This window comes from Canis lupus, chromosome 4, assembly GCF_048164855.1.
Source record: "Canis lupus baileyi chromosome 4, mCanLup2.hap1, whole genome shotgun sequence".
Classification (NCBI taxonomy): domain Eukaryota; kingdom Metazoa; phylum Chordata; class Mammalia; order Carnivora; family Canidae; genus Canis; species Canis lupus.
The window spans coordinates 69,042,638-69,070,017 of record NC_132841.1 but is presented as its reverse complement, the minus strand read 5'-3'; the positions used below and the strand labels follow the sequence as shown (position 1 = coordinate 69,070,017).

Sequence of the window (27,380 nt, the reverse complement as noted above, 5' to 3'; positions counted from 1 at the left end):
AGAGTGGCTCCAACTCAGTCCAGAGGAAATGTTCTTGATTCAGTTGTTAGTGGCTTTCCGTAGAACATGGGAGTATTAAATGCCTCTTTGCCCTCATATTTGTTTTACTAACTGATCTCAAAACCTTAGCCAGCCGATCTCCAAGCCTATTAGTGGAAGATTTACTTCCTCTAAAACTCAATGGGATTCCTACCTAGTAGAAGGTGGCCATATCTCTTCATCCTCACTCTTTGTCTTGGGGGTGCTGAAGGCATGATGCTGACAAGGTGGCCTGCATTATTGTGAGACGTGGCAGGGGGGTGGCATGACAGGAGAAGATGGTTACTGACTCCTGGGAAAAGAAAAGGTCCCACTCAATTGCCATTACACCAGGAAAATGTTTCTGGTCCGAGGTTTTTTTTTTCCTTCATCATATTTGTCCTTTGATATTGCAAGATGTTTTAGATTTTGTTAACATGATGAATGAGATGGAAGGAGAGTGACATTTAATGTGTCGGGTCTAATGAGGGTGCTGCAAGTGGCTGTTCTTCATGGAGTATTTTCTGGCATAAGATGATAGGACTCACCTTTCCTTGCATTATTTTCTCCATAGTAATTATCCTCATCAAACATACTATATATTTTATATGCTCATTTTATTTTTTTATGCCTTCCTCCACATGAATGTGAGCTTCATGAAGGCAAAGGATTTTGCCTTTTATTCACTGCTAATTCCCAGCATCTTAAACAGTACTTGGCACATTGTAGGCATTCAGAATCGTCTATTGAATGAGTGCATGAAGGAAGGTTAGGTTTCAAGAATGTCTTTTACAAGTTGTTGTAGGTTTTTGTTTATTGATTAATTGAAGACAATTCTGGTTTTTGTTCTTAATTCTATTTGTGAGAATGCTTAATATTACAGGTTTCATAAGATCCTTAGAAGTCCCATCATTTTAGTGCAATGTGAACAGAAGAATTTACTGGATTGATGTGAAAGTTATCGTCTAGGTGTACACTATAGAACATCATGGGCTGGAACTGGATAGGAAAGGCTAAGGCAGGAGAGGCAGGGTGAAAGTAACACAAAAGAATCTATGTCAATAACCTATGTGCACACCAGTCTGCTGTTTGTAGCAGAATGCCTTTTTGTAGGGATTATTTTTGAACAGTAAATCTGTTTATCAGTTATTGTTTTAGGCTGAACACCTTCCAGGATACAGTATATCCACTTTCCTGTTGGCACATCGTATAGCTCCTACTTCACAGATGTTCACTGTTTTCTCACTCAATGATGATCCCATTTTGACACAGTAGAGTTGGCTTCCACCCTTGAAGCACTGGGGAGGCAACAGGCAGACACATTTGGAAACGGAGGCTGAAATGAGAGGGAGACAGTGTGACTCACCAATGTACTTTGGGGTTTGATTTTACCTAGTTTGTCCCCAAAGCAGCAGGCACTTTGGTGGCAATGAATTAGAAAGCTGGAACAAAGGCAATGACCCAAAAGACCCAACTGTGGTCGAATGGAGTGATCTGGATGGAAGAGACTAGAATGCACTAGTAAGCCAGTAAGATTCAGGAGTTGGGCTGTCCCTGACACCTCCTTCTCAATCAGTGCCCATATCCAATAGGTCAATACATCCCATCAACCCATCTCCACAATGTCTTCAGTCTGTCCTTACTGTTATTTCTCATCGGCACCATCTGAGGTAACATTTAGTTATCTTCCGTTGAGGTATATGATTCATAATTCATATAAATCTTGGATTCATGAAATTTTGAAAAATTATCACTTGGGATAAACTTACCAAAGCCAAGAATATTAAATAAATTTTGAGTAAAGGGATAGAGGCTTATTTATATACATGCAGTTTTAATCAAAGGTCAAAAATCCTCTATAGTTCGACCTCAAAATCCCTTTGCAACATTGTCTTTTCTGATTTCTCCATTCCAGGTAGGGTAAGTCCCTCTCTGCTTCCCAAACAAGACCTCCATCGTGTTCTAGTTTTTGTCCTCTTGTCCATGCTATCCCCTTCTTCTGCTACACTGATGTGCTCTTTCCTACCTTCCCCTACATGTCCAGCTTCCACAGGTCTTACCTCCTCCAAAAAGTATTTCATAGCCACTTCCCCCCATACCAACTCAACTGTAACTAAAATTTTAACTAAACTTTAATAGTGTAAATTTGCTAGTATTATATCCGACATTTTTATACTTTCTTGTTAGTTAGCTTTTCATATACATCTTTTTCCTAAGTCCTAAGTGGTTTGTTTGAGAATGCAGTCATCTCTCTATCCCACTTAGCTCTTGAGGAGGTGCTCAATTAATTCTACTTCATCAACTGATTTCAATTCTGAATTTGGGGGTATAGGTATAAATATTCAAAAAGAAGTGTCTTGACTGATCTGGGATAATTCATGTTGCCAGAATATCTGAGTCAGACTGAGAATCAGTAATGCTGTCATTAAGAAGTAGCTTCTTAGGGATCCCTGGGTGGCTCAGTGGTTTAGCGCCTGCCTTTGGCCCAGGGCACGATTCTGGAATCCGGAGATTGAGTCCCCTGTCAGGCTCCCGGCATGGAGCCTGCTTCTCTCTCTGCCTGTGTCTCTGCCTCTCTCTCTCTCTCTCTCTGTGTGTCTATCATGAATAAATAAATAAATAAATCTTAAAAAAATAAAAAAATAAAAAAGAAGTAGCTTCTTTTAGGTGGATGGCAGTTCTTTCCCATGTGTCTCAACCAATGGGAGAAAATAGGGAAAGGAAGTAGGAGATACTCCTAGGCATGTAGACTTCCTGTCTTTAGTAGAAAACATTTCACGGAAAAGCATGCATTCCCTTGTAAGCCCTGTCGACCAGCTAGAGAAGATTCTAGTTGTGGAAGGGCTTGCTCATTTTTGTCAACAATAGAGTTTGGTGAAGGATGGGAGACTGCTCTGTCTTTGCAGAGGATATCAGTTCTCCAAGCTTGTGGAAAGGCCATGGTCACCATTCTTTTAGGATGGTTATGGTTTAAATGCTCTTAGCAAGATTATTTTTTAGACTACCAGCACCAAAAGACCATTCCCAACACCTCTCACAATGCATCCTCAAGCACTCAATTTTCATGCTACCATCCTTATGAAACACTTCCAGGCCAGAAGATTTTTATCTCTCTCATAGTTCTTATTACTTACTGGCTTGCATTAAAGTTATTCATGCAATTATCATGAAAAGTTACTCCTTCAGCTACTATGAACAATTTGAAAGTACAAAACTCCTTTATCTTCAGAGTCCTCATCAGACCTTGTGCAGTGACTTCCTCATCTTGGATACTAAGGGGATGTGTGCTAAGTGGATTTTCCCTTTCTATTAGTTGATGGTGGATATTTTTAAAATTTAGGCAAAACAGTCAATGTCCAAAAAAAAAAAATAAGGATAAAAATAGTTTCTTTAAGAAGCCATTTGTGTTCTAACTTTTGAAAAGTGAACTTTGTTATTTTGAAGTTTCCATTTTAAACTTTTTCTTATTTCATTTTAGACAGAGAAGGAAAAGAATAGCAAAGTACACAATGTAATCAAGAACACAGTTTAACCAAGGTGACCTTCAGTTTAACTCAAAATTAATATCCCAACTTGCCATGAGTGGGTTGGGTACAAAATACATTTTTTAGCTTTCTCTTTCTTCATACAATGCTGTGATTTGTGTATTGACAGTGCCCTATAGTGCTACTGAACAGAATTCTCTGTGTCATTGACTTTTGCTCACCAATTAGAGAAGACTGGCACAGGCAGACCATATCTTTAGGGGGAAAAAGGCTTTCAGTATTCTGATTGTGTGCAGAATCAAAGAATATTTTAAATGACTTAAATCTTATTACAAAATGTTCATGTATTAGTTAGACTACCCCAGGACATTCTGCTAACTTGAGCAATATTGGTTAAGTATTCAAACTTTTCAGTGTTCTTTTCTACAAACCTAAACTCCTTAATACTGTGGGATTTAGATACATGCACAGCAAAGAGCTAATGGTAAAGGCAGATTTTGATGAAATTGTAAGCTGGAAATTATTTTTTACTCAGACCTTAAAAGAATAATTTGTGGAAAGATAGCAAAAAAAAAATGGATTGCAATAGAGAGTTCCATGAATATCTTTTCTCTATGACAAATATGGAAGGATCGCAGCTGACACAAACACATTCCCAAATACCTAATCTACCTATTGTAGTATGGACAGGGACCATTTTAATCTCTCTGTTTCCTTTATCTTCAGTGTGTATTTTTGACAATAATTTTCCTACACTACAAATTTCAAAGAAAAAGTTTATATTTTTAATATGAATTGGTATTCCGTAATACTTTCGGCTCTTTTCTACCACAAATTATTATTTCTAAGAGACATGTTTGTTGGGTGATGGTGTTGATCCAGCAATGAAAAATGAATGGTAGTGTTTAGCTACAAGATGATTTGATACTGATCAAAATTGAGCAACGGATACATCAGGCCCTGGGCTGCTGTCTCTTTTGTGGAATTGCCTAGTTCAGATATGTCACAAAGTTTGGAAGCCTGAGTTGCCACCATCAGATGGCATATGGGCTATGCCACCTGTGTCTACCCTCTGTCATGAATTCAATCCTGACACCTCCCAAGAGAGCTAGATCTTGATAATCAGCTGTAAGTGGATCAAGAAGGAAGTGGATTTGGGTAATAAGAGCTCTCCTCTTTTCCAGGACTGAATTAAGAGCCAAGGGGAAAAATAAGGATCTGTGTTTGTTTTTGCAAAAGTAAGGTGGTTTTAGCAAAAGTTAGATATAACAGTTCAACAAGTTTCCATTGCATATTTCATGTCTCAATCTAAGATAGTTTTTTAAAGATATGTCATAAGGAAAATCTAGCTGCCTATTTAAGTTCTGCTAAATCCTAATCTTCAGCCCATATTTATGTGTTATATAAAGCTTGGTTGAACTATTTCAGGGTCAAAATTCATCTTAGAGCAAATGCACTCACTGCTGTGAAGTTTCCTCTTCCAAGCAGTTCACAAACAAAATGCCAATAGCTAATTCATTTACCAAAAATAGAAATGTAATACCACTTCTTAAGTATCAAATTGACAGAGAAATAGAGAAGTAATAACTCCAAGGTTTGGTGAAGGTATGGAAGGCAGTCTTAATTATACATTGTAGATAGGAATATAATATGGTAGAAACATTTCTGGAAAGAAAGTTGATACACAGTTCCAGTGAAGACTTTATATTTGAAAATAATATTTACCTAGAAATTTCATTTTCTAAGGTACATCCTAAAGAAATAATCTTAGATTAAAGATTTATCTGTGATAGATTTATCTATTATAGCACTGCTTATAATAGCAAAATATTGGGAAAAATCTAAACACTTAACAGAATATTGGTTAAATAAATTACAGAATGTCCATATAGGCTTTGGCAGACATTGAAAATTACATAGCAGAAAAATATATAATGACATGAAAATGGTTTCATGATACATTAAGTGAAAAACAGCAATATATAAAAAAAGATGTAAAGGATGATACTTTTTAAAAACATTATAATCAGGGCCATCCCTGAGATGTATAAGGCCCTGAGGAAGTTTTGTTTTGTTTGTTTTGTTTTATGATTATGCCTCTCTACATAATTACAGTCACTCTGAATTAGAGTGTCAGTACCATACTAGCAGTCTAATCTCAAGCAATCTTGGCAAAGAATATCCTGCTAGATGGTGGCTCATCACGCTGCTTTCTGGGAATGAAAGTCTAGTTCTGAGTCACGGAAGACTCCACAGGCATGGGTCCCAGAGCTACTTGGAGTATTTGGTTGACCCTATGCATGGTGAGAGAGAAGCAGTAGGTCAGAGAATGTTCCACAAAGGAGAAACAGTGCCTGAGCCCATGAGAAACCCTATCTAGGCTCAGAGTATCCTGCCTGATTAACACTGCCAGCTTGGGCTAGTCCCAGGTACTGCTAGAAGACTTAAAAACATTGGAAGAAGACGCTTCTGGTAAATAGTATCCACGAGGAACTTAGTCTAGGCTCAGGGCACTCTAGCTATTTTGTCCTAGCCAGTCCCAAATGCCAGAGGAAAATTTAGACAATTTTGCTAAATGTCCTCCAAAGCTAGGGGTGGGGAATGGTGCCTGAAGCATGAAACTGGGACAGGTGATTTTCTACTGCGGTCCAAAGGGTAGTACTGATTATACATACATAGAATGATAATTAGGAAGATTCACCCTTAAAAATGATGAAAGTAGTTATTTCTAATAGTGGGTGGGATATATTTTTATTTCTATTTAAATAACTTTATAAAATTTTTTACAATGTAAAGGAATTATTTTTGATTAAGGAAAGGTTTTTTTTTTTTTTTTTTGGTTGTTTTTTTGAAAGAGTGTATAAGTGCAAATAAGTTGAACTAGCTGAGCTGAAGGTTATGTGTGAGCATTTCTAATATGTGGTCACCACTGGAGCTTACCTGAACATTTTTCCCAGTCGTAGCAGGTGTCATAGCCACAAGGTTCTTTCTTTGTGCTATTGGATGAAAGTATTCTCCTTTCAAGACCCCATTCTAACTGTGGACCATCTTGACAGGAACCAATATGTAGAAAATGGAGTTGTTGATTATTTAAACACTTCTCAGCCAAAAACTTACAAGCTGACAAAGTAAAGTAATGGCTGGTGTCTGTATCAAACACACAGAGATCTTCTGAATAATGGCTGCCCAAGAGAGGAAAGCAAACATTTATATATAAAGACTAGAAAAACGAGATGGCAGGTAGCCAATATAACATGTAAACTTACCACTCAGTTTTCTTCCCCCTAGTACCCAGTGCACCCAGCTTCTCTTTTTTCAGTTCCTCATATCATCTTGCATGCTCTGGGGTTCATCTTACTAAAATTTCATCTTAATCTTGGTATTACTCCCAATTGTCTTCAAATCAAAGTCTGAATTCTTAAATTTTGGTAATCAAGATCTTCCACAATTTGGCTCCAATTAACTTTCCTTTCTAGAGTTATTTTCCTTTCTTTCCTAATATTCATCACTTGACAATTGTATTGATCATTCGAAAATGATACAATTACTTCTCCTTTGTTAGCATCCCACGCCCTGTTCAACCAGTGTTGCATTGTCTTCCCTGTCTTCTCTGCCTATGTGTGTTCAATTCAATTCCTGGCTACATTTTGAAGCTAACCTTGATCAACCTAGCCCATAGAGTCTGGATCCCTCAACTCTGTAACACTCATTAATTGCAACACAAGAGTCTTATATCATTAGAGAGCTTTGCAAGTGTGTTTGTACTGTGATTGAGTGCATGAGCTTTTATGTTATTCCCTGGGTAACTTTAATCTCCCTAAGTAGGTGGGTCTTTCTCCTAAGAGGTAACCAATGGCCATAGTCCTTTTGTTCCTTGATTACTCTAGATTTGAGTTTCTTCTTGGATGTCAGTTTTTGAGTTTACAATCAGGGTATCAATGTGTAAAATCATCTCTAGGAAGTAAAGGCCACTCTCTATGTGCAGAAAACTTAAGCTGTGGGGCCAGTCATTCCCACAAACACCTTCAAAGCTGTGTAAAAGAGAACTGAGGACTACAGAAAGAGGCTAGGTAGGTAGGGAAGAGCTGAAATGTAGAGAGTTCCAGAGGACAATCAGCATTCTCATGACTTGGTATCGCAAAGATAAAGACAGAAGTTTCTTCCACATTAAGTGGGCAATATGAATGTTGCATGTATTCCCCAGAAGGTCATCTGTTAGATGAGAAGATTCTAGCAGCAGGAAGCTACACGGTGGATCACTTCTGGTGAAGACTGAGGGGGGCAGAGAGGACCACATTTGCACTGAATTATGCCTGTGGAATTATACAGATAAAGACCCTAGAGTGTTCCTAAATAAATAAATAAATAAATCCCTATAACTGTTTGTTCACCTTCAGCACAGAGGAACATGAGAGCGACTTAGAGTCAAAAGTGAAGGGTAACAACTGGGCACAGTCTGTCGGCTTCCTATTTTGATGTTCAATCTTTCTCCCCCTCAGTAATTTGACTCTAACTTTATTCATAGTGCCTATGCATCCAGCAAAGAACTGCACTTCATAGCCTCCCTTGCAAGCACATGTGGCCATATGAATAAGCAAAGATTAATGAGATGGAAGTGAGTGATGGGTCTTCCAAGAATCCTCCTTAAAAAGAGAGAAAAATGTCCATTTTTTGGTCCTCTTGCTTCCTGCTCCTGCAGAGCAATCTCGGACCATGCAATAACTTTAAGGATGGCAGAACAAGAGCAGGAATGAGCCTCAGTCCTATCTGCCATGAGAGCGGTGCTGTACTAGCCCAGATTGCCTACCTCAGCATTTATTTTGTGAGATATAGAAATTAAATGTTACCTTCAGCAACACTGTTTTGAATTAAATTAAACTGAATATAGCCCTTAAATTAAGAAGCACCTTCGACTTTCCTCAGTTTGTTCATGTAAAGAGAAGGCAGTTCGGGGTGCCTGTCTGGCTCAGTTAGAAGAGCATGTGACTCTTGATCTCGGGGCTGGGATTTCGAGACCATGTTGGATTTAGACATTACTTTAAAAAAAAAAAAAGGCAGTTATAATAACAACAAAGAAGAGATAGCCATCTAGTTATGGCAGTCACAAGAGGATGTATCATTCTTCATTCTTTCTACCCCAACATGAAAAAATAAACTGACAAAGGGGTGTGTATATATGTGAAGTCCATGCTTATACCACTGTCTCTATTCTAAGATTTTGGAGTCACAACCTTGTCCTGCATTTAGGGGGAAGAGGAAGGAAGGCTTTGAGATAATTGAGTCTGAAACTAATTATGGACTGGAATAAGTCTTCACAAACAAAACTGAGTTTCGTAATAAACAACTGCCATGCAAACTTAGGGAATGGGGCTGAGAGATAATTAAGAAAGCTTGCTACTCAGTGGGGAAGAAATCAACACAGCACAGGGGGTATCAGTTATTTGAAAAATTAATATGTTCCATGTTTGTGCTTCAAGAAGCCCAGCTCCTCTATCAAGCTAGTTACACTAGAGTGGTTTTCCCATTTTCCAAATACAGTCCGTAGAGTATCTCTCACCTACAGTCTTCTTCTGGTGACATGCAAATGCATTCAGATCCCAACTGTTTTTGTCCTGGTTGACAATGGCCCTTTAATTTTGTCAAAACATCTGAAACAAAAGAAAAGGGGTAAAGAACAGTGCACAGCATGGATTCCAAGTGGTAAGTTTGGATTTAGGAGGAAAGGCAGTGGTGAAAAGTTCTCACTCAGCACCTGCAATTAGAGCACTCATTTTGCCTTTTCCAAATATGTTGTCATGAAATATTCCATCTGAAAGGTCCTTTCTAGCTCTCATGAGCTGTCATTTTCCAACCTAAAATTGCTGTTTAGTTCAGAGAGCTGAAGAAAATGGAATTGCTGAAATTTCTATTCATTTGTTCTTCAAATATTTACTGGGCTACTAAGATACTCTCAGCACTGTGTTTGGTTCTGGAAATAGTGGGTTGAGTAAAATTTTACCCAGGTCCTATGCTCACAGAGCCTAGAGTTTTGTGAGGGCAGAGTGACATTAATCAAACACACAAATACAAATAGAATTGCTCATGTTATTTGTGTCATTAAAGAGAAAGCATATAATCAAGAAAATTGACGTGCAAGGAAGGTTACGAATGGCAAAATGGCAAGAAGAAAGGGAAAGTGTTTATAGCAGAGGAAACATTAGGTATGGAGGTTCTAAAGAGAGAGGCTAAATAAATAAATAAATAAATAAATAAATAAATAAATAAAGAGAGAGGCAGCATATGATTTTCCTTGAACTGCAAGAAGGCCTGCATGGTTTAAGCACAGAAAAACAAGAGCATGAAACAAGATGAGGCCAGAGAGGTGAGTGTGTGTCAGGCTGTCTGGGGTCTTACGGGGCTTCTGAAAGATTTTGCCTTTATTTTATAAACAATGAAAATGCTTTGGTGGGTCTTAAGCAGGGGGTCATATGACAAAATCAGGTCTGGATCCTGAAAAAGAAATTAATTCTGGTTGTTGTGTGGAGAATGGATTTGAAGAGGCATGGTGGCCAAGAAAGGTATGGGTAGACAATCAATGGGAGTTCCGGTGAAAGAGGATGGTAATTTGGAGCAAAATGTTGAGTTGGAAATGGAGAGAAGTAGATAAATCAGTGACATATTTAGTAGGTTAAATGGATCAAGCTGCATATTGTGGGTAAGTTATGAGAGCAGCAAAGTATGATTCTTAGGTTTCTGGTTTGCATTAGACAATAGACATTGGTGCCTTAACTGAAATAGAAAATATTGTAAGATGCTTAGTTTTAGGGAAGGGAGGGTAATGACTCAAGAGTTCTGTGCATATGTTAAATTTGTGGTATCTGTAAGACAAACTAGATAAAAATAGATACATAAAAATGTGGCTATTTGGGTTTGAGCTCAGTGGAGAAGTCTGTGCTAATAATTTAAATTTGTTATAATTCTATGGAGAATCATTGAAGCCATGGGCTTGGGTGAGATTCTCCAGTAGGAAAATGTAGCATAAGGTGAGGAGACAGATATGAGCCTTGAGGAACTCCAACATTTAATGTCCAAGCACATGCAGGAGGCTGCCAAAAACAGAGAGCAACAGCCAGAGAGGTAGAAGCTAAACAAGATGATATATATATCATATATACATATGATATATATTATCATCATCATATATGATATATGATATAAATGAAGAACACGAAGAGGAAGGTCAGTGCTGTTGGATGTTGCTAAGAGGTCAAAGGAGATGAGGATCAAAATAATATCTATTATTTTAGAAGTATAGATGTCAGTGGCAATGGTGAAAATGTTTCTTTTGGGGTCATGGCTTGAATGTCAGATTTTCTTATAAGAATTGATGGAGAAATGCAAGTCCTAAATGAAGCAATTTATCCCTGCATGATATTCTAGGTACTAGGATATTATGGTGGGGGAAAAAAAAGATGAATGAAAACAGCGGTGGTCCCTTTTTTGCATGAATGTAAAAGGACACTGTGAAAACAGACATTACTCAAATAATCATAGTAATGGGTTTATACATAAAGGCTGTAATAGGTATTTTGAAATAAGGGAACATGGCTCCAGAGACCAAATAACAAAACCCCAACTGAGAAATATAAGGAAGGATCCAGGAGGAAATGAGACTTGAGCCAAGAATAGTGTGTATGTGAACAAGGGGGATTAAAGCAGAGGGAGTAACACTTGGGTGTATTATATGGAAGGGGAAGTCTTGGTTGTCTTGGTTTACATTAACATCCATCCAGAGGACCTCTAGGCTCGTTGAACTGGACTCGTAGCTGACTCCCTGAGCCCACTGTGTGAAACAAACTTTCCAGGACTGAATCTGACTAATCAGGCATCCACAGAACCACGGTGGCTTCCAGAAGCAAGTAATCATCAAAGGGTGACAGTAGGCAGCTATAGCTAGATATTTTGCCACATTAGATGGCAGAACAGGAGATGGAGCTCATGGTTGCGACTGTTGGCCTACCAGACAGAAGGTTTGATGAGGGAAGGGGTTTATGTAAAAGGCAAAAATAAAGATTTGGTAGGTTTTAAGAATTGGTAGGTTTTCATAGCAATGAATTTCATAGCATTTCCTATACTCCTACTCCGTCAGGAACCTCATTCCTTCTGGTGAAATCTGGCCCAGAACCTTCCTGGACATGGAGACTTACAGCTGCTGGGAAGGCCTCAGATGCTAAGCTTTTCCAGTGTCATGGGATTGTTTTCCTTTGTTTTGCTGTAGAGCTATACCTCTTTGCCTTTTGTAACTAAATCCACGCTTAGGTCAGGGAAGGACCCCGAGCTGTACATTGTTTCCAAAGAGAATCAATTCTCAAGCATTTGGCTGATGTGAAGTTGTCATTGATCACATCCAAGGAGTCTGCTCCCTCAGTGTGTCAGGTGGAAGTCAGAACTGGCTGTCAGCTGTCCACACTGCCTGGCAGTTTGTGAAGGACATGGAAATAACACTGTGATCTTTGGAGTGCTGTGGTCAAGGGGATCTTCTGGAAGTGTCCATTTCTCAGAGGAGGAAAAAGTAATAACGGAAACATATGTCATCTCATTTCCTCAGGAAGCCAAACCTTTTTTCACATTAAAAGAATTAAAAATCTTTTCCTAACCAAGGTTGGCTTGAAAGCCTCTTTGTCTCATAGCTCTCCACACATTGAGAGGAAAGAGTGTTCAGTTTTATTGATGATTTTCTCTCTCTTTCTGACTACCCTTATTGATCTTTTTGCCAGTGTTGTTGGAGAGAAAATATATGAGACAGGATGTTTAGTTACTTTACCTAGATATAGAACATTTCATTCTCTCTCTGAGTGGATTAAAATTTAAATTTCTTCTCCAAACACAGAATCATGGGTCTGTGTGATGTGCCTCTGTGTGTGTGTGTGTGTGTGTGTGTGTGTACAGTGCTGTTATTTGTATAGAGAAGATGCTACGTAAGATGCCCAGAGGCCATCTGAAGCCTGTGGTTCCCCTCTGATATATATGATCAGGAGTCAGGTGAAATCAAGCCACAATATAAACTTGAATTTTCATGATATCTCTTTTTCAATAGTTTCAAGGTTATCTTAATAGGTTAGCTTTTGCCCTTTTCTTCCCTCAGTTTGATAGCCTAGAAGAGGATAAAGAAGGCCAGATGGTAATGAGCTTGGGGAATGCTCAGTTCCTGTTGACCCAAACGCCTGACCTTGAGTTTAACTTAGTCTCTCTACGCCTCCTGCTTTTGCATAAGCAAAATGGGCCTAATTATAGCTCATCTCAGATACATCTTCCAGTATTCTCTGAATAAAAACGAGACATGCTTTGAAAAAGCATGCTGAAAAAGTTGGACGATATGAATTAGTAGAAGCCCTTAAGTGTCTTCCAAGTAACTGACTTGCCAGACTATTTTCTCCAGACCCTCTACGGCAGTTGCCTGATGTTGAACTTCCAGGTTTGTGGGTTCCTCTTTTAGAGTAGACAGTTAGATAGTAATGAGTAGGACAGGGATGGAGCAGAAAGGCACCTGTTAGGCATAAAAGAGGGGTAAGGACACCTGAATCCCAGGCCAACAGCAAGCTGAGGCTATCTGGTATCCCCAGATGTCTTTTCCCCTCATTATAATATCATTCACATTACCGTTTGGAAAGCTCTTCATCCCTAAAATCACCATGACAGTTCTGATCAATCCAAATAAGAAAAGGAAAGGGGTGGTACCTGGTCCTGGAAAAAAGCAGGCTCCACCAGAAAGGTCCCACCTACCCCAGTGAACATTCCTCCCTTAATTACTCAAAATACAATAAAAGCTTGTAAATAGAAGCAATCCAGGACATTTGCTCACTGGAGTCTGTCCATTCTTCCTCTAAGAGTGTAATTTCACTTTGATAAACTCTCCTGACCTGCTCATCTGCTCTGTCTGGCCTGTCCTTGAATTCTTGCAATGAGACCAAGAGACCAAGAAGAGACCAAGAGCCTTTTGCAATCTTTTTTGGCAACACACTCTCTCACAGCCTCATGCTTCTGTCCTGACCAGCTGAGCTACAGGTTTATTAGTGTTATTGGTCTCCCAATCTATATATGCCAGTTGTTACTGTAATTGTGTAAATTGATGAAATATAGCAAGTGATAAATAAAGGAGGGAAGGAGTTGTTTTTATAAAAAATTGAGAATTTTGAACAATTATAAGTGATTTGCAAAAATTTTGCATTAAGTAGGGATGAGAATACTGTAAAAGATTATGATTATATATATATATATATTTAAAATATTCTCTAGTCAATTTGTTTCAAGGTGCATTTATGTTTTTACCTCTCTTCAAAATAATGGTTCCCAACTCTGCATGCATTCTGGTTAGCTAGCAGAGATTTTAAACAACACCAAATACCAGGCCCTCCCCAGCTCAATGACCTCAGAATTGGGGGAGGGGACCTAGGCAGAGGTGATTTTTTTAAAGTACCCCACCAGGAGTAAAAAAAAAATTATTTTAGGGGAACTGATATGGGATAACATAGATGATGAATTATGTATTTGTTTTATTTGAGGAAGCAGTCTTGGGACTCAAATCAGAAGACCTTTTAGAAAATAAGAACTTGGTTTTATGTAGAAACTGGTTGAATAATTGTGCATTTTTATATTTGAAGTTAAAACAAAAATGCTTAGGTAATTAAAAAGTAGTATGCATTACCTTTTTATGGCTCTCCGCTTTACCCAAATTTTTAGTTTACCATTAATTCTCATTTTGTTAGATGAGAGAGCTTGTACTCCCTCAAAATATTGAAGCATTATATTGGAAAAGAAAATAAACCTCACTCTCTAAAATTTGAAGATACGTACTTGACCAATAACTTCTTATTTGCTGCCTGACCTCATCATGACACAGGTTGAAATATAAAACCTAGTCCATATTGGAATCTTCTGCTTTTTCCTCCCAAAACATGCTAAAAAAATAGCACCACTGTGGATGCTATACCACCAATCCTGGGGGGTACCATCTTAGCAGACCGCAGAATCCTGAGCTGCCACTCACCACTCACCTTTTTCACAAGTGAGTGAGTTTGAAATGGGAGGTGTCCAGGAATCCTCACTGCATGTGTACCTTGATGGCCCAGCAACAACAAAGCCTTTGGGGCAGGTTAGCTCAATGGATTCTCCAATTCTATATAATCTCTGAAATGGTGAGATCGTCAGAACTTCCTGCACAACAGGCTTGAGGCATTGTGTCTCTGCAGGCAGAAAAACAGTTCATTCAGATTGACTTAGTGGAGCAGAATGCTTGATAAATGTAAGCAGATTTTAGGCAACGCAAGAGGTGATTTTAAGGTGACTTACTGCATTGGTGCAGCTTTAATGCCATGTTTTTGATCAGAAAACTAGGGGTAGAGGATCCCAGGCTTCCTCTGAGAGACTCCTCCACTGAGGCACTCTCTTTAGTTCCATTATCTAAGGTTCTCTTGCTAGGGATGTGACTCCAGAAACTTCCAACTTTCATTACATTACTGGGACTTTTTCCTTTCAAAAATATTTTTCCCCTCTTCTCCCTAGCATTTTTTCCCCCAAAGCAAGTCACCACAGTGTGAATGACTCAGAGGTAGATCTAATAGACACTGATCTCAACTCTGCTTCATGGGGCTCCCTATTAACTCTTTGGGGTGCCTACTTGAACCTTCTTGGAATCTTATTTTGACTTTACTGTAGCCTACAAATATAGGGAGCCTACAAATGTCTCCTCTCTTCCTCAGTAAAGGATGCGAAAGTGCTACAAGGAGAAAACTGCATTTCACATAAAATCCCATTTCTGATACATAAAGAGTATAAGTATCGTCTTCCTGGGACTCATCAATTTGCATTAATTTGCATATCAGGCAAGCAAAAGTCTTTTCCAATGTAGTCCTTGGACTTTCCAGATTTCTTTGTAAGCATATGCTTTATAGTCCTGCATCTATGAGGCTAATGTACAGGGGCACCAGAACTGAAATAGGAAGACATTTTGAAATCAAATTTTACCAGATGAATCCTATTTTCTGCTTCACTAAATATTTTCACGAAAAAATTGTGTAATGTAGTGATTTAAAGGTATGATTTTGCTCTAGTTATATGGGGGCACGTTCATTCTTTAGAGCAGTCATGCAAAAAGTCTGCCTTGATCTCACTTCTGCATTCCACATCTCCTCGCCTCCAGGTCCTGTCTGGTAAACATCTGAAGTACTGGTATCCAACAGTTTTAAATCCAGTAAAGCATAAAATTTCAACTTCTTCTCCAACTGAGTATAGCTTCTTTTCATTCTAGAATTAAAACAGAAGCCAACAAATTATTGATGCCATGAATGATATCTCTAAGCACCTCGGGGTAGTCCTGGAATCTCTCCACTCCTTCACTCCTGTACCTTACTCAGTCACAGAGTCCTCTCAATTTCTACTTCTAAACATCTCTCAAAGTTCTTTCCTTTCCTTTGCCATCATCACTGCCTCTGTTCATGGCATTTATGATCTCTTACAAGGACAACTTTCTAACCAGGAGTTCTTCTAATCTACCTTCCATATTGCTGCTCTAAATTGATTAGATTGATTGATCGATTGATTGATTTTGCTTAAAACTTCCTCCCCACTGGATAAAGCATGGCCTACTACCGCAAAAGTTAAAAACCTATATGCTTACCCTATAGTGGCCATAAAATAAATAAATAATATATTCTACATATGCAGAACATGCATGGATTTGCTGTGGTGGCTAATCGACCATAAATCATTTAGAAGTGTTACTCAATTCTTGGTAACCCATTGGTCATTATATATTTTCCCAATTTTGTGTAATTAAAGTGCAACTACTGTCATGTGGGAGTTTACTAAAATCTTCAAGATAAATTGGGTCTCACACTTCTTAGTGTGGAGTATTAGTTTTAACCCATTTTACCATCCTTACCTCTCATCATTTGCTCCTGTAAAATCTACCTCTCATAGAGGTAGATTTTACATAACAAAACCATCTACCATTCTTTGAACAAAATATTCTCACTCATGTCTCCATGTCTTTTTTCTGGCTATTACCTCTAAGCTCCACACCTTCCCTCTACCCTTCTCTCAGGACCTAACTCAAATAGAATTTCCTCTGTGAAAACCTTCTTCACTTTCCCAGCTTCATGAGATGCACCATTCTTTCCACTCTGGTGGAAACTTGCACAAAGTCGTATTTTTCTAACGTGTACTAGATTGCAGTTCCATTCTTGACCCATGACTGACACATCTGCTACCAGATTTCCTCAGAAATCTTTACAAAGCCTTCATAACTCTGCTGATAGAATGCAAAACACCATCCTTCTCAGGAGGGGCAGTAATATAACACTCTTTTTCCTTACTGAGCGGAAGAAATGCAAAGAATTGACTAGGAAGTTATACCCTGCGAACTGATATTGTGTAATTTGAAAAAATACAGCTTAATTGTCAACTTTTGTTATTATTTGGCCATACGATTCAGCTTGTCTCCTAGAAGATGATTAATTTTCTGAATACAGATTATTCTGCTATCACTTATTATGGATGTGACTTTGTTTCTAAGGGAAACAGACTAATGAATGAGTAGCATTAATGATTCGGATGATTTATTCAAAGGCTGCACATTTCTTCTTGCATTCTTCCCCAAACAAATTATGTTCTTAAGCTTATGTTTCTATTAATTTTATGAAGCTGTAACCTGTAAGTGTATGTGGAAAACATCAAGCTTTCACCGACGCATCTACTAGACTGACAGGACAAGGAAACTTTACCTAAAGTCACTGTTCCTTGCCTCCAGGGGTAATAGGTAAATATTTTCCTGTACAATAACATGGTTGCTCTAGATTAGAATGAGGCATTAGCTACCTCTGTTTGTATCACTATTAGTGGTATTTTGCTACTTAGAAATCCAGAAGATATTCATTAGGAAAAAAATCAAAATTGTATTACTTTTGAGTAAAACTACTGTCAGTAGAGATTAAGTTTTTAATAAAGAGCAAAATAGTAAATTTATTCATAGGATTGGAAACATATGATCTAATTATAAAGAGTCATTAGAATAATGAATCATTGTTTAAACCCTTTGTGTGCTTTTAAAATTAGAATGTTGATCATTTTAACAGTTTTTGTAAGCAGCTGGCAAAAAGAGGTTAAAAATTCTTTGGGTATCTGGATTAGACAAAATGTAATTTTGAGGATTATGTTCTAGGGCAGAGACTAGAATGTTTCCATGATAAAGGGCCTCCATGGTCCAGTGCAGGTTATACAGTGTTTGTGGCAACTATTCATCTCTGCCATTGTTGCTATCATAGATAATATGTAAATAAACGAGTGTGATTTTATTCCAATGAAACTTTGTTAAAAAAAAAAAAAAGAAAAGAAAAGAAAGGAAAACAGATGGCAGGCCAGATTTGGACTGTAGGCAGCATTTGCTGATCCCTGTTCTAAAGGATTCATTCTCACAGTGTGGCTCTGAAACTAGCAGCATCAGTATTACCTATGAACTTGTTAGATATGGCAGTTTCCGGGCCCTGCCCAAGACCTGTTGAATGAGACCCAGCAAACTGTGTTTTAACAAGCCCTCTAGTGTGCTGTAGAGTTTGAGAATCTCTGTTCCAAAGACTAAGTGACCTTACCTCCCTCCAAAATATTTCCTCCCTTTAAAATCTTTAGGCAGAAGACAAATGAACACAGAAGTTACATTAGCCTGGACTCTGCTCCATCGATATGTATTTGCTGGGACTGGAGAATTGAGGGTTATTGATCTTTGATCGTAAATATGATACAGTTAGAAAAAGATTAAAGGCTTCACTGAGTTTAAGAAAGGTAAAAAAGGTAAAAAAAAAAAGAAGGTAAAAAAAAATTTTAAAGGTAAACTTGATTAGGGAGCATGAGTTCTGTGATCACTTCTAAGTATTACATGTCTCTAATTTATACCTAAAGCCACAGACCTGACAAACATATTTAGTTATTTTAAATTATAGAAACATTGTGGCTCAATGAAAAAAGATAAAATTAAAAGTAATTAGAACTATATTGGCTGCTTAAGAATTCTATAGGTTTCTAACCCAAGGTATTACAGACTCCACACCTCCTGTGACTAGGTTTCTCTCAGAAATCATGTCTTAGGGGATTCGTTTGCTCAGACTCAGAAATAAACAGTCAGATCCTAGGTGCAGATTCTCACAAGTCATCCAAACCTATATTGTGGTCAAGTTCCACTTTCCATTCACATAAGTGGACCCTTAGCTTAGGAATTAGTAGTGCCAAGGAATGCAGGCAATCTGCTGCCTTTGGTCTAACGGCCAGACATCAAGATGTCTCCAGAGAATTCAAGACAGAGGAGTGGTAGAGTGTTTTTAAGTATTAATTTTTAAGTCAACAGAAGATGATTAAACTGGGAAAACAATAACCTTAATTAAAAGAAAATGCATACTTTTTAAATTCTATCTTCTGGATTCCAAACTTGAAGTGAAGGTCAGGATGCTTACCCGGATAAATCCATTTTCTGGAGAAACTGGCCGAGGACACCCTGAATCAGATTCTATCTCAGGGAGGTCTATTTCTTTTACTTCTTCATCATCACTGATACATGCTTGTCCACTAAAAGGGAAAAATAAAGAGGTGTATACATATATATATATATATACACACACACACACACACACACACACATACACACATATATACATTTATACACATACACACATACACATACAATCTATTTACATGCATATGTGTATGCATATATATAAAGAGGCAAAATATTCAAGAGCAATGAGTAGCGCCAGATCCACCAATACCCCACTAACAAACTGTTAGAATAGGTAAAATTCTGATTATTTCTTTACTTAGCACTAAGAAAATAAATATTCCCCATCACCCATCCTTACTTGTTCTCCATGACTGAAAATGTGCAGTCTTCCTCTTGCCGCTGCTCCCCTTCACATGGTTTCCCCCCTTGTTGGGGGGCAGGGTTGTTGCATTCTCGGGTTCTTGATCTCTTATAAGTAGCATCACACGTGCTCCAGGAAGACCAGCAGCTCCAGTTCCCATCCACTGCATCTGGAGCACAAGAAGCCCACCCACTCAATCCTGGTGCAGTTGAGAGAGCAGGGGTCTGAAGCCAGGCCAACTTGGTCTGGTCTCTTCGCTTTTCAGCTGGGTGATTCTTTGATGAATAGCACAGGATTATCGTGAGGATTAAAAGAAATTACCTTTGTAAAGGGCCTGACACCTTGCCTGATTTCCCTTTCCCATTCCCACAGCCTGAATAAAATGGCAACATCCATGAATCATTTTTAACTATCAGCAACATATCACACACACATGTATATGCATACATATATGTATAAATATGAATTTCTTCTGAATAGAGTATGTATCAATTTACTTTTTGAAAGGTAATAGAATTTATTCTTACCCCCATGACACATCCCTTTTTAAAGGAAGATTAGAGGTAGCCATAAACATTACTTAATCCTGTAGGGAAACTTTGGTGGGGGCTTAATTTATCTCTGACTACAAAGCCTTCGTCATTCTACATTACATAAGAGGCTTATAACCATAGTATCATATATTTAATTTTATATTATGGCTTATTACTTTATTTATTTTATGTTACAGGCACTGTACTGCCTATCATATATACATACTTATGGATATATGTAAAATCTTCAGGTACATACTGGCATTTTCCCCATTTTATGGACGAATGGGTTGAAGCATAGAGGGATTGGGTGACTTTCCCAAGGTTATACAGCTGGTAGGCTACAGCTGAGCCTCACTCACACCAACGCTGTCTGACTTTAGGGTCTATTTTTTTACAGGTTTCTTTTCCTTGTGAGTTTGCATAAGATGGGTAATAAAAATGTTATTTTGTTTTACTCCACCAACCTTTTGGAAGGGAAACCAGGCCTCCCTTACAGGAAGTCACAGATACTCACTAGACTTATAATCCGGGGAGCGTCTCTCACAGTTGTCTCCGTAGGTGCCACTATGGCATACACACAGACACTCTGTCCCCGAGAGTGTGGGGCGGCCGTTATTAGGGCATGGAGCACACCGGCAAGGGTCAAACTTGGCTGCATACTCTCGAAAAGCCTTTCTGAGGTTGTTCCGTCTTGTCACCGCACAAGGGATGTTTCTCACCAAGTCTGTGATGGGAGCAAGCTAAGAGCAGATGGTAGAGAGATCTGGTCCACCACATCTCTTTGGCATATGTTGCCATCACTGCTCAATTCTCACGGACTGAGAGGAAAGGTCTGGAGAATCCCACACTTCAAAGGGACTATTACACAATATAACATGTCTACCTGTTGGACCAATGGGAAAAAAAACCTTCTCTATGAGGATAGGGGAGCTTCTTTTCTTTCCCTTCTGGAGTGAGTAGAGCAGCTACCTGCAGGATTAGCTGGCTTCTCTTGTCCCTAATGTCATGTCTCTGGAACTTATCTTCCCTGGAATTCTGCTAGGAGAGAAGCCTCATGGGAGGTGTTGCTTACTTGGACTTACATCACGTTATTCACTAAGCATCAAATGCAAGCCTTAACTCACTGAGAGAGGAGACTGGGAGTCGGGCGACTCATGCATGCTCTGCCAAAACCTCATTACATTTGATTCAAGCAGAAAAACCCAGAGAGGGTGAAGAGAGGCTTTCTGTGTTCTTTTTTTTCCCCAGGGACAGGATTGGCTTTTGGTAGGACCAGATGAGAAAATATGGAGCAGGAGAAATGAACTTGCCCGTAGGATGAATGAGAAAATTATGGTAACAAATAATGGAGCTAACACAAAATCAGAGCTCATTTTATTAACATTTTAAAACCTCAAAGGAATGACTCTTTAGTGCAGTGTATGAGTCACAGGTGCCCAAATGGGCAGCCAGATTTCATTTTCCCATCATAGCCTGTAGAGCTCAATGTATCTTCACGTTGCATGTAAATTATTCTGCTTTCATAATGATTGAACTCCTTTATCTTTATTTAAATGAAATAAGCAGAGTAGCTTCTCTGAGGGCTTTAAAAATGTGCTTGTTTTAGTCAAAACCGTTTTTAAATGGCATATGACTGATTTGCGGGCAAAGTATTCCACAAATAATAAAAATCACCTTTTTATGTCATCACAACAAATACAGGACAGGTAATTTTAATCAATGGTGATAGAAACAGAGAGCCAAATGGGACTAAGATTCCATTTATCCCACAGAACTATAAATGAAGATTTAGGCATGTTCATCGAATAAAAAGTTGCAAGAAAAGTACACAAATCAGAATTATTGTATAGATGAGAAGCCAAAGAGCTCTACTTAAGGCAAGTTTTGAGCAGTTATATTCACTAAATTCCCCGTCCTGGTATTTTATGTATGCTAAGAATTCTAAATCTGTACCAGAGAATGCTCATTTGAATAGCAAAAACAATCGATGTGTAATTTAACATTTTTAAAAAGGTACATTGTGCATGCACACTAAAGAAAGGCATTTCCTCTATCATCTGCGGGGGGAAAATGGAAAAAGAATTGCATGTGCGCAATTTGGGCTGCTAGAGAACTACTTTAGCTCTCTTACCCATAATATTTTTGACTCTTACCTCAAAGTCAATCACAACGGGATTTTCCTTCACTGATTCTAACCACTCAGAAAATTCCTTCTCCGTAGGGACAGAGCTCCCTTTCTCCCATGCCAAGGCAGCGGCGTACTTACTTCTCCCGCCTTGAATCAGGGATATGGATTTCTCTGCTCCCTGCAAAAAGGAACCTGCAAGGTGTTTCAAGAAAATGACTCACTTAATTTTACTGCACATTCAAACTTTAAAGAAAAGCCTATTCACACAGGAAGAGAAGTAGATGGTAGTCATGTAGCTCATTAAATAAGCTAGTGGAAGGCGAGAGAGCACTCCTCCTCATCTCTACAGGGAGTGTAATAATAGAAATGATAGCAATGTTAGCAGTTGCCATTTATTAAGCAACTTGTATATGCCAGGCACTTTGCACTGATTGCTTTAAGTTATTCTCATGACAATCTTGAGAAGTAGGTATTATTATGAACATGGGCACTGAAGCTAGAGATAATGTAGCCTGGAGCACATGTGCAGTTACTGGGCAGGGTGGAGGGGAGGGGAAGAGTAGGAGACTGGGGCATAAGTACAGCTCAAGGCCGGGCTCCTCTGCTCCCTGCTCTTTAATGCCAAAGCTCCCACTTTTGATGTATATCAGTATATGTCTTGGGTGTTCAAAATAACAGGAACTACCAGGGGATTCTGTTATCCAATCAGTTGACTGCCAGGCTGGAGATTTCCAATTAGAGGAAAAAGTTGAGAAAATGCTTTTAAGCTTAAAGACAGGTGCAAAAGCACAACTAACAAAAGAGAAAAGAAAAGTTAAATCTCATGTTAAGAGGTGGTATAGTGTGTCTTTAGAAGCAATGACATTTAATGTACACAGCTCAGATCTTTTCTTTTAAGATTTTACTTATTTATATGAGAGAGAGACAGTGCACATGAGAGAAATTGAGAGAACACGAGCAGGGAGGAGGGGCAGAGGGAGAGGGAGAAGCAGACTCCTCGCTGAGCAGGGAGCTCAGTGTAGGGCTCCATCCCAGGATCCTGAGATCATGACCTGAGCAATGGCAGATGCTTAGCTGACTGAGCCACCCAGGTGCCCTACAGCACGGATCTTTAACACAAATTTTCAAAAACAATTCCTATGGGCTAATGGTGTCTTTTTTTAAAGATTTTTATTTATTAATTCATGAGAAACACAGAGAGGAGATAGAGAGAGGCAGAGACACAGGCAGAGGGAGAAGCAGGCTCCACGCAGGGAGCCCAACATAGGACTCGATCCCGGGTCTCCAGGATCAGGCCCTGGGCTGAAGGCGGCGCTAAACTGCTGAGCCACCCGGGCTGCCTCTAATGGTGTCTTTAACTAATAAGGGCAGGAACTGAGTAATAGGAAATCATAGTGAGAAATAAAAGCAAATGAAGAGGAGTCTAGTGATATGTAAGGGTTAATGGCATTAATTTGGTGTCTATTCTGCAGTACCAGTAAGGATTAGCCATGCCTTCACTGTTTAGAAATTCTATAAAAAGAGAGTCTAGAATGATCAAAACAATGGGTGAAATCTCTCTGTGAAGAAAGTAGTATGATCCTTTTCATAGTGAGGTTGCATAAGGGGTATAAGAAGAATATTTTAGAGGTTTTTGTATTTATTTTTCATATAAAAAAGGAGAGAAATTCGTATTTGCCAATATATTGTGTACCTATTGACAGTAGCTCTGACATGTTAGTTCACATTTGATTGATACCAGGTATTTCATGAATGGATTGACACTAGTAAGAGTCAAAAATGACAAGCGTGGGATCCTGAAGGAGTGAGTATTACTGTTTACTACTCCATTAGCTAGTTTGAACAAAACTAACTCTTACAAGTGAACAAGTGGTTTAAAAAGATTTCAGGAAGAAATGCTTATTGAAGATGATACCAATAGTGCAAACACAAGCAAAACAACTAGTAGGAGGAAGAACAGATGTTTCTATTTCTTATACAAGTTTCTCATGAGCCACAATATGGGATTGACATCAAAGCTGCCCAAAACATATCACAAATTTCAAGGAGTTTTTATGAATATATTAATTTGTCATTATAATATGAGTAAGACAATAAAAATTCTATTTATTTCATATAGGCTATCTTAAAATTTTTTCTCTTTTCTACATTTGCATATATTTTGTGTGCATAATATGTTTTTAGAATACTACATTTATAAAGTTTGTTAGTATTTTTTTACTCAGTATATTAGGGATATATAGTAAAAAAAACTTTAATGATATTATTACAGATTTAAAAAGTTTGGAGTGGGATGCCTGGGTGGCTCAGCAGTTGGGCGTCTGCCTTCGGCTCAGGGTATGGTCCTGGAATCCCGGGATCGAGTCCCACATCAGGCTCCCTGCATGGAGTCTGCCTCTCCCTCTGCCTGTGTCTCTACCTATCTCTCCCTCTCTGTGTCTTTCATGAATAAATAAATAAAATTAAAAAAATAAATAAATAAAAAGTTTGGAGTTCATTTGATTAAATGAGTTCAGGATTAGAAACAGACAAATTATGCTCTTGTGTGTGCTTTACTCTTTTGAAAAACTTTATTGTTTCAAAAGTTTATTTAAATTCAATTAGCATATAATGTCTTATTGGTTTCAGAGGTAGAGGTCAGTGATTCATTATCTTATATAATCCCAGTCCTTATTACATCACATGCCCTCCTTAATGTTCATCACTTAGTTATTCTATCTGTTACCCCTCTCTTCTCCAGTGACTCTCAATTTGTTTCCTATGATTAAGGATTTCTTATGGTTTGTCTCCCTCTCTGATTCCATCTTGTTTTATTTTTTTCCTCTATTCTCCTATGATCCTCTATTTTGTTTGTTTTTTTTTGTTTTTTTTTTTAATTTTTATTTATTTATGATGGTCAGAGAGAGAGAGAGAGAGGGAGAGAGAGAGAGAGAGACGCAGGCAGAGGGAGAAGCAGGCTCCATGCACCGGGACCCCGATGTGGGATTCGATCCCGGGTCTCCAGGATCGCGCCCCTGGCCAAAGGCAGGCGCCAAACCGCTGCGCCACCCAGGGATCCCCTCTATTTTGTTTTTTAATTCCATTTATGAGTGAAATCATACGACAATTGTCTTTCTCTGATTGACTTATTTCACTTAGCATAACATCCTCAATGACATTCATCCACATTGTTGCAAATGGCATTTCATTGTTTTGTTGATGGCTGAGTAGTAGTCCATTGTATATGTGTACCACATCTTCTTTATCCATTCATCTGTCAATGGACATCTGGGCTCTTTCCATAGCTTGGCTATTGTGGACATTGCTGCTATATACTTTAACGGGCAGGTTCCCGTTTGGATCACTACATTTGCATCTCTGGGGTAAATACCCAGTAGTGCAATTGCTGGGTCATAGAGTAGCTCTATTTTCAACTGTTTGAGAACCTCCATACTGTTTTCCAGAGTGGCTGTACCAGTTTGTATTCCCACCAATGATGTAAGAGGGTTCCTCTTTCTCCCCATCCTTGCCAACATCTGTTGTTTCCTGATTTGTTATTTTTTAGCCATTCTGACTTGTGTGAGGTGGTATCTCATTGTGGTTTTGATTTGTATTTCCTTGATGCCAAGTGACATTGAGCATTTTTTCATGTGATTGTTGGCCATTTGTATGTCTTCTTTGGAGATGTTTCTGTTCAATGTCTTCTGCCCATTTCTTGATTGGATTATTTGTTCTTTGGGTGTTGAGTTTGATAAATTCTTTATAGATTTTGAATACTAGCCCTTTATTGGATGTGTCATTTGCAAATATCTTCTCCCATTCTGTGGGTTGCCTTTTGGTTTTGTTGACTGTTTCTTTTCCTGTGCAAAAGCTTTTTATCTTGATGAAGTCCCAATAGTTCATTTTTGCCTTTGTTTCCTTTGCCTTTGGAAGTGTGTCTAGCAAGAAGCTGCTGTGGCTGAAGTCACAGAGATTGCTGCCTGTGTTCTCCTCTAGGATTTTGATGGATTCCTGTCTCACATTTAGGTCTTTCTTCCATTTTTGAGTCTATTTTTGTGTATGAGTGAGGAAATGGTCCAGTTTCATTCTTCTACATGTGGCTGTTCAATTTTCCCAACACCATTTGTTGAAGAGACAGTCTTTTTTTTTTCCTGCTTTGTCAAAAATTAGTTGAGCATCCATTTCTGGATTCTCTATTCTGTTCCATTGATCTATATGTCTTTTTTTGTTCCAGTACTGTACTCCCTTGATGATCACAGCTTTGTAATAGAGTTTGAACTCTGGAATTGTGATGCCACCAGTTTTAGTTTTCTTTTTTCAACAATCCTTTGGCTATTCAGGGTCTTTTCTGGTTAAATATAAATTTTAGGATTATTTGTTCCAACTCTGTGAAATAAGTTGATGGTATTTTGATAGGGGTTGCACTGAATGTATAGATTGCTCTAGGTAGCATAGACATTTTAGCAATATTTGTTCTTACGACCCATGATCATGGAATGTTTTTCCATTTATTTGTGTCTTCTTCAATTTCTTTCATGAGTGTTCTATAGTTTTCTAAGTACATACTTTTGCCTCTTTGATTAGGTTTACTCTTAGGTATCTTATGGTTTTAGATGCAATTGTAAATGGGATTGACTCTTTAATTTCTTTCTGTCACATTGCAAGTGTATAGAAATGCAACTGATTTATGTGCATTGATTTTATATCCTGCCAGTTTGCTGAATTCCTGCATGAGTTCTAGAAATTTGGATTTTTTGGGTTTTCCATATAGAGTATCATGTCATCTGCAAAGAGTGACAGTTTAACTTCTTCTTTGCCAATTTAGATGCCTTTTATTTATTTTTGTTCTTTTGTTGTCTGATTGCTGAGGCTAAGACTTCTAGTACTATTTTGAATAGCAGTGGTGATAGTGGACATCCTTCCTGTGTTCCTGATCCTAGGGGAAAAACTCTCAGTTTGAGAATGATATTACTGTGGGCTTTCATATATGGCTTTTATGATATCAACGTATGTTGCCTCTATCCCAACACTGTGAAGACTTTTCATCAAGAAAGGATGCTGTGCTTTGTCAAATGCTTTTTCTGCATCTATTGAGAGGATTGTATGGTTCTTGTCCTTATTATAAATGTGGTGCATCACATTGATTGATTTGTGGATGTTGAACCACCCTTGCAGCCCAGGAATAAATCCCACTTGGTTGTGGTGACTAATCCTTTTAGTGTACTGTTAGATCCTATTGGCTAGTATTTCGGTGAGAATTTTGGCATCCATGTTCACCAGGGATATTGGTATGTAATTCTCCTTTTTTGGTGGGGTCTTTGTCTGGTTTTGGGATCAAAGTAATGCTGGC

The 27,380-nt window shown here is 38.4% G+C and overlaps 1 protein-coding gene across 12 annotated transcripts in view; it reads right to left on the bottom strand.

Annotated features, from left to right (window-relative positions):
- Positions 1 to 814: 814 nt before the first annotated feature.
- C6 (complement C6) overlaps positions 815 to 27,380 on the bottom strand; it is a 94,912-nt gene continuing 68,346 nt past the window's right edge. For all 12 annotated transcript variants that reach the window (XM_072824758.1, XM_072824762.1, XM_072824759.1 and 9 more), the window contains 9 exons: positions 22,077 to 22,243; positions 20,438 to 20,663; positions 19,385 to 19,556; positions 18,983 to 19,094; positions 15,653 to 15,785; positions 14,537 to 14,725; positions 9,061 to 9,151; positions 6,444 to 6,685; positions 815 to 1,354 (listed from right to left, as the gene is read on the bottom strand). In XM_072824758.1, the coding sequence (XP_072680859.1) occupies positions 1,173 to 1,354; positions 6,444 to 6,685; positions 9,061 to 9,151; positions 14,537 to 14,725; positions 15,653 to 15,785; positions 18,983 to 19,094; positions 19,385 to 19,556; positions 20,438 to 20,663; positions 22,077 to 22,243 (1,514 nt within the window). In that variant the 3' untranslated portion in view covers positions 815 to 1,172. The remainder of the gene's footprint in view (positions 1,355 to 6,443; positions 6,686 to 9,060; positions 9,152 to 14,536; positions 14,726 to 15,652; positions 15,786 to 18,982; positions 19,095 to 19,384; positions 19,557 to 20,437; positions 20,664 to 22,076; positions 22,244 to 27,380) is intronic.